We start from the raw sequence: 12,636 nt of genomic DNA on the forward strand, positions 1-12,636 counted from the left end.
CAGTGTCCGTGCAGACAGAGGACAACCCACGACAGATGACTGAAGTCTCTGTGCAGACCGAAGTTATGCCACAGCAGAAGACTTCAGTCTCGGTACAGACAGAAGTGGTCGACCAGCAACAACCTGACAGAGACATCCTGCAAGAGTTAATGAGCCTGAGGGAAGAGGTGAAGCATCTAAGAAGCATCAAGGAAGATGAGACCTTCATCGATGATGTCCTCCAGGAGCTGTCCCAAGCCTCTGAGCAGGCACAAGGAGACAAGACCATCTTCGAGACGCCCAGACAGACCAGACCTGCAGCTTTGGAAGTGACGGTTGGGGTACAAGAAGAGGCTAGAGATGTCGACTCCTGGCAGCTGGTTACCTCTATGAGCAAATACAGAAGACCCTCCTGTCCTTCAAGCAGACAGAGTAGCTTCACATCAACCCCGTAGATCATCTTAAAGAATAGGTTCCAGCTTCTACAGGAAGGACCAGCCAGCGACTTTCGAGACGACTCTCAGGAGAATTTTCAGCGGATGACTCCGACTCCCGGGCAACGGATCAACTCCCCCGAAGAAGCACAGAGTGGTAGTCATTGGGAACTCCCTACTGCGGGGCACCGAGGGACCAATATGTAGACCAGATCTACAATCAAGAGAGGTTTGTTGTCTGCCAGGAGCCAGGATCCAGGATGTGACCACTAGCTTAGGAAGACTGATCAAGCCCCAAGACCACTATCCTATGCTTCTCATCCATGTCGGGACGAATGACACCGCTAGGAACATGCCGGAGAAGATACCCAAAGACTTTGGAGACCTGGGTAATAAGCTGAAGCAGATGGGAGCGCAGGTGGTCTTCTCTTCCATCCTTCCAGTGAAAGGCAAGGGTAGAGCCAGGGAAGATCGTATCCAGAAGACCAACGAGTGGCTACACGGATGGTGCAGGGAGTTGAACTTCGGTTTCCTGGACCATGGAGAGGCACTTCAAGGACTACAGGGCCCAGACGGGCTCCACCTAAGCAGAAGAGGGAAGAATGTCTTCGGTAGATGACTGGCTCGCCTGCTCCAAAGGGCTTTAAACTAGGTTAGTCGGGGGAGGGTACCCACTCTCATCCTAGTGTGGTAAGTAACCATCCCAGTATGGTAAGTAACCACTCCACTACTGAGTCTGAGGTAAGTACTTTCGTTGCAGACAGTACTGCAGGGGATAAACTAACTTAAAAGAGACAAAATAACTCAAATGGGGAAATAAGGGACACACTAAATCAAACAGTAAAATCTCCATTCAGACCGGGCAAACACGAAGCATGGAAGGCTATGTACATTAATGCCCGCAGTTTAGGCAACAAAATTCTGGAATTAGAGACGGAAATGAGGCGCGCCGACCTAGATGTGGTCGCTATATATCGAGGAGGAAATCAAAGTTACCAGAATCACAGGTGTCAAGTATACAGGAGGGTCCCTCTGGGTGAATCTTGCCAGGGGCAGTGGCAAATGCCTGTATCTGGGCATTGTATACAGACCTCCTAAACAACAGGACGACGTAGACAAAGAATTAATTGAAGACATCGAGACCATCACTCTGCGTGGAGACACGGTACTGTTAGATATGCTAGATGTAAACTGTAACAAACTTTCAGCTACGACCAGCAGCAGCAGAAGGCTACTAATCTCTATACGGGGAGCACGACTCAAACAAATGGTACTGGAGCCCACCAGGGATCAGGCGATTCTGGACCTGATACTCACCAATGGAGATAGCGTCACAGAGGTTTCGGTAGGTGCGGCGTTGGCCTCCAGCGACCACAACATGGTGTGGTTCCACCTCAAGAAGGGATCCACGAGGTTGAACACGTCAACAAAGGTCCTAAACTTTAAGGACACTAACTTCAAGAGCATGAGAGATTTTGTCTATGAAGCGCTTCAAAACCAAGACACAACAGATAATGTGGAGGTAATGTGGTCAGCTCTGAAATCTACCCTACAGGAAGCAACTGATCTCTATATAAAAACCGTGAGCAAACGGCAGAGAAATAACAAACCCCAATGGTTCTCTGCAGAGATCTCGGAACTCATAAAACAGAAGAAAAGAGCATTTATATCATATAAACAATCGCAACAACCAGAAGCCAAAGAAGCTTATCTAGAGAAATCTAGAACTGTTAAAACAGCCGTCAGAAATGCCAAACTCTGGATGGAAGAAAATTTAGCTAGGAATATTTAAAAGGGGATAAATCCTTTTTCAGGTATGTTAGTGATAGAAAGAGGAATACAGACGGGATAGTGCGCCTGAGAAAAACCGATGGCAACTTTGCAGAATCGGACTCCGATAAAGCTGAACTACTGAACAGATACTTCTGCTCAGTCTTTACCTGTGAAGCGCCGGGATCCAGTCCACAGCTGCTACAAGGGAGAGTTCAGAAGACCCATTCAGGAATTTTGAATTTTCCACTAGCAGCATCTACCAAGAATTGTCAAGGCTCAAAGTGAATAAAGCCATGGGACCGGATAAATTGCACCCCAGAGTGCTTGAATTGAGAGATGTACTGGCGGAGCCATTAACCGCACTTTTCAATCTTTCTCTGAGCACAGGAAAAGTTCTATTAGACTGGAAAATAGCTAACGTCATTCCGCTCCACAAAAAGGGATGCAGGTTAGAGACTGCAAATTACAGACCGGTAAGTCTCACGTCAGTGGTGTGTAAACTTATGGAAACGTTGATTAAACACAAATTAGATACGGTTCTGGACGATGAGAGACTGAGGGATCCCCATCAGCATGGATTTACAAAGGGAAAGTCCTGCCAATCCAATCTAATCAGCTTCTTTGACTGGGTAACAAAAAAACTGAATAAGGATAAGTCCCTGGATGTAGTGTATCTGGACTTCAGTAAAGCTTTTGATAGTGTCTCACACCGTAGATTATTGAACAAGATGAACTCGCTGGGACTAGGAGAAACATTAACTGCATGGGTTAAAGACTGGCTCAGTGGCAGACTTCAAAGGGTGGTGGTAAAAGGTACTCCCTCCGAAACATCGGAGGTGTTCAGTGGAGTACCACAGGGCTCGGTCCTGGGTCCAATCCTATTTAATATCTTCATACGGGATCTGCCTCAGGGACTTCAGGGTAAAATTGCATTATTTGCTGACGACGCTAAATTATGCAATGAAGTGGGCGGAGGTACCGTACCCAACAGTATGACACAAGACCTACTTCTACTGGAGAAATGGTCTGCTATTTGGCAGTTGAGCTTTAATGCCAAGAAGTTTAAAGTTATGCACCTTGGTAGCGGAAACCCTTGCAGAACCTACACTCTGAACGGTGAGGCCTTAACTAGAACTGTTACAGAACGGGACTTGGGAGTAATCATTAGTGAAGATATGAAGGCTGCCGATCAAGTGGAGAAAACTTCATCCAAGGCTAGACAAATGCTGGGTTGCATCCGGAGAAGTTTCGTCAGCCGAAAACCCGAAATGGTGATGTCGCTTTACAGGTCCATGGTGAGACCGCATCTGGAATACTGTGTTCAATTTTGGAGGCCACATTATCGAAAGGATGTGCTGAGAATAGAGTCGGTTCAGAGATTGGCCACTAGGATGGTCTCGGGACTCAAGGATCTCCCATATGAAGAACATCTAGATAAGTTACAGCTAAACTCTCTCGAGGAACGCAGAGAGAGGGGAGACATGATAGAGACGTTCAAATATGTTACTGGCCTTATGGAGATGGAAGAAGACATCTTTTTCCTTACAGGACCTACGACGACAAGAGGGCATCCGCTAAAAATCAGGGGTGGGAGATTTCATGTGGACATTAGGAAGTATTTCTTCAATGAAATGGTGGTTGATCATTGGAATAATCTTCCACTTCAGGTAGTAAAGGCCAGCAACGTGCTCGATTTTAAGAATAAATGGGATACACATGTGGGTTCACTTCGAGGAAGTGCTTAGGGGGGTGGGTTATTTGAGTGGGCAGACTTGTTGGGCCATCGGCCCTTTTCTGCCGTCATACTCTGTTTCTATGTTTCTAAACTAAGGGCTCCTTTTACTAAGGTGCGCTAGCATTTTTAACGCACGCTAACCACGCGCTAGACAAAAAATACTAACCAGCGTGCTCGATTTTAAGAATAAATGGGACATCCACGTGGGATCCCTACGAGGGTCAAGTTAAGGAACTAGGTAACTAGCACTCAGACTCAATGGGGTGGGTCAATAGAGTGGGCAGACTTGATGGGCTGTGGCCCTTTTCTACTGTCATTTTTCTATGTTTTATCTTTCTAAGCTCTATGGAGGCATTAGCGTTTAGTGCATGTGGCATTGTAGCGTGCGCTAAAACCACTAGCACACCTTAGTAAAAGGAGCCCTAAGTTCTCTGCAATGTTCAAAAAGTGTATCAATGCCTTTCCACTTGATATGTAAGGGTAAGAAATCAGTAAATGAACATATGCTGCTCCGTAGGACTAATGTTTTTCTTTATTTTTGCCACAGAGTCATCATGTTATGCAAAATGAAGGTTTATACAAGCGACCTTTTAATGAGGCATTTGAAGAAACTCCTATGTTGGTTGCCGTGCTCACCTACATGGGCTATGGAATACTCACCCTTTTTGGTTATCTGCGGGATTTTTTGAGAGTATGGAAAATTGAGAAGTGCCATAATGCCACAGAAAGAGAAGAGCAAAAGGTAAGCATTGGCAAAATACTTAGCCAAGCATTTCTGCAGGATTTGAGAGTAATTTTTTAAAGCGTGTTTTCCATTCATTAATTGCCTGGGAGTATATATGCATGCAAATGTGTATAGACAAGAGTATTTTTTGCTCCATAAGACACACTTTTTTCCACCCAAACAGTATATTATCCCAGGACAAGCAGGCAGCATATTCTTAACGCATGGGTGACGTCACCGACGGAGCCCCGGTACGGACCTTTTTAACTAGAAAGTTCTAGTTGGCCGCACCGCGCATGCGCGAGTGCCTTCCTGCCCGACGGAGGAGAGCGTGGTCCCCAGTTTCTTCGTTTCCGCGGAGCGAAGAAGACGCATGTGTTTCAACGGCCGTTGAAATTTCAGATTTTGCCTTCCCGCTCGCGAAATTCTCTTCCTTTTTTGTTCTTTTTCCCTTCGGGTTTCTTTTTCGTTATTTTTTTGTAAAAAACAAACAAACTTTATTTTCTCTTATTTTTCGGGCCGGCCCCGGCGGGGCCTGTTGCCACCATACAGGCCTCCGGTTTTGATTTTGCGGAGGCCGTGTTTCCCTTCATGCCCCCTCAGCCGGGCTTTAAGAAGTGCCAGCGGTGTGCACGCCCGATATCTCTCACTGACCCACACAATTGGTGCCTACAGTGCCTGGGTCCAGAGCATCGGGCTGACACCTGCACCCGCTGTGCTACTCTTAAAAAGAGTACATTGAAAAATAGGCAGATCCAACAGAACATCCTGTTCGGTACCGGGTCTGCCATGGAATCGGCCGCGCCGTCATCGGCACCACAAAAGTCGGCACGGACTACTTCGACGACGCCTGATCCATCCTCGGGGTCGCTGGCACAAGGTAAGCCGGCTAAGAAGCCTTCCACTTCCCTTGACCGCCCTCCTGCCACACCGGCGACGCCGGTCCTCCCGGCATCACGCCGACCCCGCAAATGCTCTGCCCCGATCTCGGTGAGTGCCTCGTCATCGGCCTCCTCATCGCCGGGGCATGGAGCGGCACCTATGGTACCGAAAAAGAAAAAAGCGGTACCGTTGCCTCCTCTGGACGACCGCATTGCGGCCATACTCCATAGTCAATTGCAGGAACAACTTCAACAGCAACTCCAGCACTTGTTGCCCGCAATATTGGTCCCGCTCCTTCCGGTACCGGACCGGCCCGAGCCTCGCACCATACCACCAGTGTCGACACCATCGGTACCGTTGAACACCTCCATGCCGGTACTCGCGGCTGAACCACTTCATCCTCCGGTGCAACCCCGCTCTGATGCAGACCCTCCCCGACATCGAGACCGACAACAGTCCCCCCGTGACCAGGACCGGCACCGGTCTTCTTCCCCCGGTACCGTCTCGATGCGCTCTGGCAAATCTCTCTCTAAGACTCGCCACACTGAGCCGTCCGCACCACCGTCCCGCCCCGTGCACACCGACGTCAGGGACACGGACTTATGGGAAGAATCCCCACCCGGTACCGATGATGAGGCTTCATCAACAGACGAGGAACCCTCGATGGTCGATACCAGTTCCAAACCTGAACAGTCCTCGTTCACAAAATTTCTAAGGGAAATGTCGGCAGCTCTATCTATCCCTTTAGAGTCCGACTCTAAGAAATCCCAGGCTTTCCTTGATGCCCTGGACTTCGAACAACCTCCCAAGGAATTTTTAAAGTTACCCGTACACGACATCTTACGGGAAACTTTTTACAAGAATTGGGAAAACCCCCTCACAGTACCGGGTGCCCCTCGAAAACTGGATAGTTTGTACAGGGTCATTCCTATCCCGGGGTTCGATAAACCTCAACTGCCCCATGAATCCCTTCTTGTGGAGTCCACCTTAAAGAAAACCCAGGGTTCAAGTGTCTATGCCTCCACACCTCCTGGCAGAGAAGGCAGAACGATGGATAAATTTGGCATGCGCCTTTATCAAAATTCCATGCTTGCCAACAGAGCTAATAATTACACCTTCCACTTCTCCTTCTATCTGAAGCATTTGGTGCAACAACTCTCCTCCATCCAAAAGTACATCCCTGAGCGTAAGATCCCGATTTTTCAACAGCAAATTTCCAGCTTACTCCAACTCCGGAAATTTATGGTGAGATCCATTTATGACTCTTTTGAACTGACCTCTCGAGCCTCTGCCATGGCTGTCGCCATGAGGCGCTTGGCCTGGCTGAGGCCTTGATATCAATCACCAGGACCACCTAGCCAACGCACCTTGTCTTGGTGATGATCTCTTTGGGGAGTCCCTGGACTCAACTACCCAGAAACTCTCGGCACATGAGACCAGGTGGGATACCCTGATCAAACCCAAAAAGAAGACTCCACCTGCTCGCCCCTACAAACAGCAGTCTTCCTACCAACGCAAGTTTTCGGCCAGACCCCTCAACCCGCCTCAGCATCAACAGCCTCGCCGACCTCGTCAGCAGCACCAATCTCAAGCACGTTCACAGTCTCACCAACCGGCCAAGCCTCTCCCACAGTCAAAACCATCTCAGCCCTTTTGACTCTTTTCTCCAGAGCATAGCCAGTCTCCAATCCTCGGTGCCTCTTCCTCAACCTATCGGAGGCTGCCTCACAATTTTTCTTAACCGTTGGGTGGTCATCACATCAGACCAGTGGGTACTCAACATCATCCGCCACGGCTACTCCCTCAACTTCCAGACTCTTCCACCAGACAATCCTCCCGTAGAGTCTGCTTCTCATTCCTCCCAAACTCCACTCCTCCTGAGGGAGATCCAATCCCTCCTTCTTCTCAATGCCATCGAAGAAGTTCCCCCAGACCAAAGGGGTCAGGGATTCTACTCCCGCTACTTCCTGGTACCCAAGAAGATGGGAGACCTCCGTCCCATCCTCGATCTCAGGGACCTCAACAAGTATCTGGTCAAGGAAAACTTCAGGTTGCTCTCCCTGGCCACGCTTTACCCTCTTCTCTCTCAACACGACTGGCTATGTTCCCTAGACCTCAAAGAGGCCTACACTCACATTCCAATCCATCTGACTTCACGTCGCTACCTCCGATTTCAGGTACAGCACCGCCACTATCAGTACAAAGTGCTACCCTTTGGCCTCGCATCATCGCCCAGGGTGTTCACCAAGTGCCTTATTGTGGTGGCGGCCTTCCTCAGGTCTCACAACCTCCAGGTGTTCCCCTACTTGGACGATTGGTTGGTGAAAACACCTACGTCTCCGCTTGTGCTACAAGCCACTCAACACACCATCTCTTTCCTCCATCTCCTGGGATTCGAGATCAACTACCCCAAGTCGCATCTGCTTCCCACACAGCGACTTCAGTTCATTGGAGCAGTTCTCGACACCACTCTGATGAGGGCGTTTCTTCCCTCCGACCGCCAACGGACCCTGCTCCATCTCTGCCGTCAGGTGCTCCTTTCTCGCTCTATTCCAGCTCGGCATATGATGATCCTCCTGGGCCACATGGCCTCGACGGTCCATGTGCTTCCTCTGGCACGACTCCACCTCCGGACACTTCAATGGACTCTGGCCAACCAATGGTCACAGACCATGGATCCTCTTTCTCATCCCATCTCTGTGACATCGTCTCTTCAGCAATCTCTTCAATGGTGGTTGAACTCCTCAAATCTTTCCAGGGGTCACTTTCATCTGCCCCCTCACTCCAGGATCATCACCACGGATGCCTCCCCCTATGCGTGGGGAGCTCACCTGGGAGATCTGCGCACCCAGGGTCTCTCGACCCCTCAGGAGCGTCTACATCACATCAATTTCCTGGAACTGAGAGCCATGTTCTATGCTCTCAAGGCCTTCCAGCACCTTCTCTACCCTCAGGTTCTTCTCCTGTGCACAGACAACCAAGTCGCCATGTATTACATAAACAAGCAAGGCGGCACCGGATCTCCCCTCCTCTGTCAGGAGGCCATCCGCATCTGGACCTGGGCCACGGCCCGCAGTCTCTTCCTCAAGGCCGTCTATATCCAGGGCGAACAGAACTCCCTGGCCGACAATCTCAGCCGCATCCTTCAACCTCACGAGTGGACCTTGGATCCTCCCACACTCCACTCCATCTTCACTCTCTGGGGCACTCCTCAGGTGGACCTCTTTGCAGCTCCTCACAACCATCAGCTGCCCCAGTTCTGCTCCAGACTCTACTCTCCTCATCGTCTGGCCCCAGATGCATTCCTGCTCGACTGGACGGATCGGTTCCTCTATGCCTTTCCTCCACTGCCTCTGATGTTGCGGACGTTATTCAAACTCCGCAGGGACAGAGCCACCATGATTCTCATCGCTCCTCGGTGGCCTCGCCAACACTGGTTCTTCCTCCTGCTCCAGCTCAGCTCCAGGGAGCCCATTCCTCTTCCTGTGTTTCCTACTCTACTTACACAGCAGCATCAGTCTCTACTACATCCCAACCTGTCCTCGCTCCACCTGACAGCTTGGTTTCTCTCGGGCTGACCTCTCCAGAGAATCTGTCTCAGCCTGTCCGTCGCATTTTGGATGCCTCCAGGAAACCGGCCACCCTCCAATGTTACCATCAGAAATGGACCAGGTTCTCCTCTTGGTGTCTACTGCATCATCACGATCCCACCTCATTAGCGGTGGAAACTGTACTGGACTATTTGCTCTCTCTGTCCGACGCTGGCCTCAAGTCTACCTCAATCAGAGTCCACCTCAGTGCCATCACTGCGTTTCATGAGCCTATCCTCGGAAAACCTCTCACGGCTCATCCACTGGTTTCCCGGTTCATGAGAGGCCTCTTCAATGTCAAACCACCTCTGAAGCCTCCTCCTGTCGTCTGGGACCTGAATGTGGTTTTATCAGCCCTCATGAAACCCCCTTTTGAGCCTCTTGCCACAACTTCGCTCAAACTTCTAACATGGAAGGTGCTTTTCCTCATTGCCATCACCTCTGCCAGGAGGGTTAGTGAGATGCACGCACTGGTCGCCGATCCACCATTCACTGTTTTTCACCATGACAAGGTGGTTCTGCGTACCCATCCTAAATTCCTTCCCAAGGTGGTCTCGGCTTTTCACCTCAACCAGTCCATTGTGTTGCCTGTCTTTTTCCCTAAACCCCATTCTCATCCTGGGGAACAGGCGTTGCACACGCTGGATTGTAAGCGTGCCCTTGCATACTACCTTGACCGTACCAGGGCTCACCGCTCGTCCCCTCAGCTCTTTCTGACCTTCGATCCTAACCGTCCAGGTCGTCCTGTCTTTAAACGGACGCTTTCCAACTGGCTTGCTGCCTGTATTGCGTTCTGTTATGCTCGGGCCGGTCTCTCACTGGAAGGTGCTGTCACGGCCCACAGGGTCAGAGCTATGGCTGCTTCTGTGGCTTTCCTCCGTTCCACGCCCATCAAGGAAATCTGCAAGGCTGCCACTTGGTCCTCAGTTCACACGTTCACTACTCACTACTGTCTGGATGCCTTCTCCAGACGGGATGGACACTTCGGCCAATCTGTGTTACAAAATTTATTTTCCTAATGGCCAACCATCCCTCCTCCCTCTCTGTTAGCTTGGAGGTCACCCATGCGTTAAGAATATGCTGCCTGCTTGTCCTGGGATAAAGCACAGTTACTTACCGTAACAGGTGTTATCCAGGGACAGCAGGCAGATATTCTTACGTCCCACCCTCCTCCCCGGGTTGGCTTCTTAGCTGGCTTATCTTAACTGGGGACCACGCTCTCCTCCGTCGGGCGGGAAGGCACTCGCGCATGCGCGGTGCGGCCAACTAGAACTTTCTAGTTAAAAGGTCCGTACCGGGGCTCCGTCGGTGATGTCACCCATGCGTTAAGAATATCTGCCTGCTGTCCCTGGATAACACCTGTTACGGTAAGTAACTGTGCTTTGTGCTTCTTTAGTATTAGCTGACGTTTATCAAATTACACTCTATGGTAAACATGTCAAACTCTGGCAATGTAGTAAAATTTGGCCCGCCAGACAATTAAATAGTTTAACTTAAGTTGGCCCGCAGGCAGACAAGAGTGTGATTCGGGAAGTGCTACAGTGCCTCCCACTCTTACCTTCTGATAATTTCGGCAGCCTGCAGAGAGGATCGCCGTAGCTGTAGAGATCCTTGCAGGCTGCCGTCATCCTGAGCACCACGTTCCCTCTGCTGCGATCCTGTCCCTGACGACAGAGGAGGGGGCGGGATCGCGGCAGAGGGAACGTGGTGCTCAGGACGATGGCAGCCATCAAAGATTGCTACAGCTATGGCGATCCTTTATGCAGGCTGCCAAAATTAGCTGAAGGTAAGACCTTGCTTTAAGGAATCAATGGTAGAATCTCTTCCTTACAATTTAGTTGTACAGGAAAAATTTTCATATACTTGACTGTTCACCAGAGAGCTTTCCTTTCCCTTTTCTACCTCTTGAACTGTGTTTCTTTCCTCTAATTTTAAATTAAAGACCTAGGTCTTCCATTTCCAGGGAAGCCTGCATGGAGGCTACCAAGTTTTTGTTTTTTTTGTTTTGGTTTTTAACGCCTGCAGTTCAAGGGCATGATGAAATTCTCCTCTCTCCTCTGCTTCTGCCTCAGGCAACTGTTTTAAGAACATAAGAACATAAGAAGTTGCCCCCGCTGAGTCAGACCAGAGGTCCATCTTGCTCAGCGGTCCGCTCCCGCGACGGCCCATCAGGCCTAATGCCTGAACAGTGGTCCCTGATTAATTTTGTAACTTACCTCTAATCCCATCCCTATAATCTACCTTTACTCTTATCTGTACCCCTCAATCCCTTTGTCTTCCAAGTACCTATCCAAAGCTTCTTTGAACCCCTGTAGCGTGCTCCTGTTTATCACATCCTCTGGTAGCGCGTTCCATGTATCCACCACCCTCTGTGTGAAAAAGAACTTCCTGGCGTTTGTTCTAAACTTCTCCCCTTTTAATTTCTCTGAGTGCCCCCTTGTACTTGTTGATCCCCTTAATTTGAAAAATCTGTCCCTGTCTATTTTTTCTATGCCCTTCATGATCTTGAAGTTTTCTATCATGTCTCCTCTAAGTCTCCGCTTTTCCAGGGAGAAAAGCCCTAGCTTTTTCAGTCTGTCAGTATATGAGAGGTCCTCCATGCCCTTTATTAGCTTAGTTGCTCTTCTCTGGATCCTCTCAAGTACCTCCATGTCCTTCTTGAGGTACGGCGACCAGAACTGAACACAGTACTCCAGGTGCGGGTGCACCATAGCACGATACAGCACCAACTTATTTCCCCACTGGCTCAGGGAGATGATCTTCTAAAATTTAGATGGTTGGAGAGGTTGTAACCCTATATGTCTACCAAGACTAAGGGATCCTTTTATTAAGGTGCGCTAAATCGGTTAGTGTACCTTAATAAAAGGATCCCCAAGAATCTTAATAAAAAATTTGGCCCGCGACTTACCCTATGTTTTAGATTTTGGCCCCTTATGTGATTGAGTTTGACACCCCTGATATAGTAAATGATGGTAGATAAAGACCTGAATGGTCCATCTAGTCTGCCCATAAGTTATACCCATTAAAAAATACATGATTAAATTAACTTGTCTCTTCTTTGATATTTCTGTGCTGTAGACTGATTTCTGGGCCCAAGTTTACAATAGTTCTCAGCGGCTAACAGTTACAATCAAATGCTTAAAGAAAGAAAAGAACTCCATAAAATATAGAAAAGACCTATCCAGTCACACACACACAAAAAGAAAAATCACACCACAACTGTGCATTTCTATTAAAACCATCATAATGAAATAAAATGTTATTAATAAAAGTGATCATTTTAAGGAATGTCAGAACCAAAAACTAGAGAAAAAAGATTTGACCCATTTTCAGGCAATTATATCCAGTTTTTCTTGTTAGGAACATAAGAATAGCCTTACTGGGTCAGACCAATGGTCCATCAAGCCCAGTAGCCCGTTCTTATGGTGGCCAATCCAGGTCACTAGGACCCAGCCAAAACCCAAGGTGTAGCAATGTTCCATGCTACCGATACAGGGCAAAAACAAAAATGGAGGAAAC

General features: G+C 48.9%; 1 protein-coding gene across 2 annotated transcripts in view; it reads left to right on the top strand.

Moving 5' to 3' along the window:
- SPTLC2 (serine palmitoyltransferase long chain base subunit 2) overlaps nt 1-12,636 on the top strand; it is a 153,769-nt gene that overhangs the window by 19,285 nt on the left and 121,848 nt on the right. For both annotated transcript variants that reach the window (XM_033952120.1, XM_033952121.1), the window contains exon 2: nt 4,469-4,663. In XM_033952120.1, the coding sequence (XP_033808011.1) occupies nt 4,469-4,663 (195 nt within the window). The remainder of the gene's footprint in view (nt 1-4,468; nt 4,664-12,636) is intronic.

Source organism: Geotrypetes seraphini, chromosome 7 (genome assembly GCF_902459505.1).
Source record: "Geotrypetes seraphini chromosome 7, aGeoSer1.1, whole genome shotgun sequence".
NCBI classification, from domain to species: Eukaryota; Metazoa; Chordata; class Amphibia; order Gymnophiona; family Dermophiidae; genus Geotrypetes; species Geotrypetes seraphini.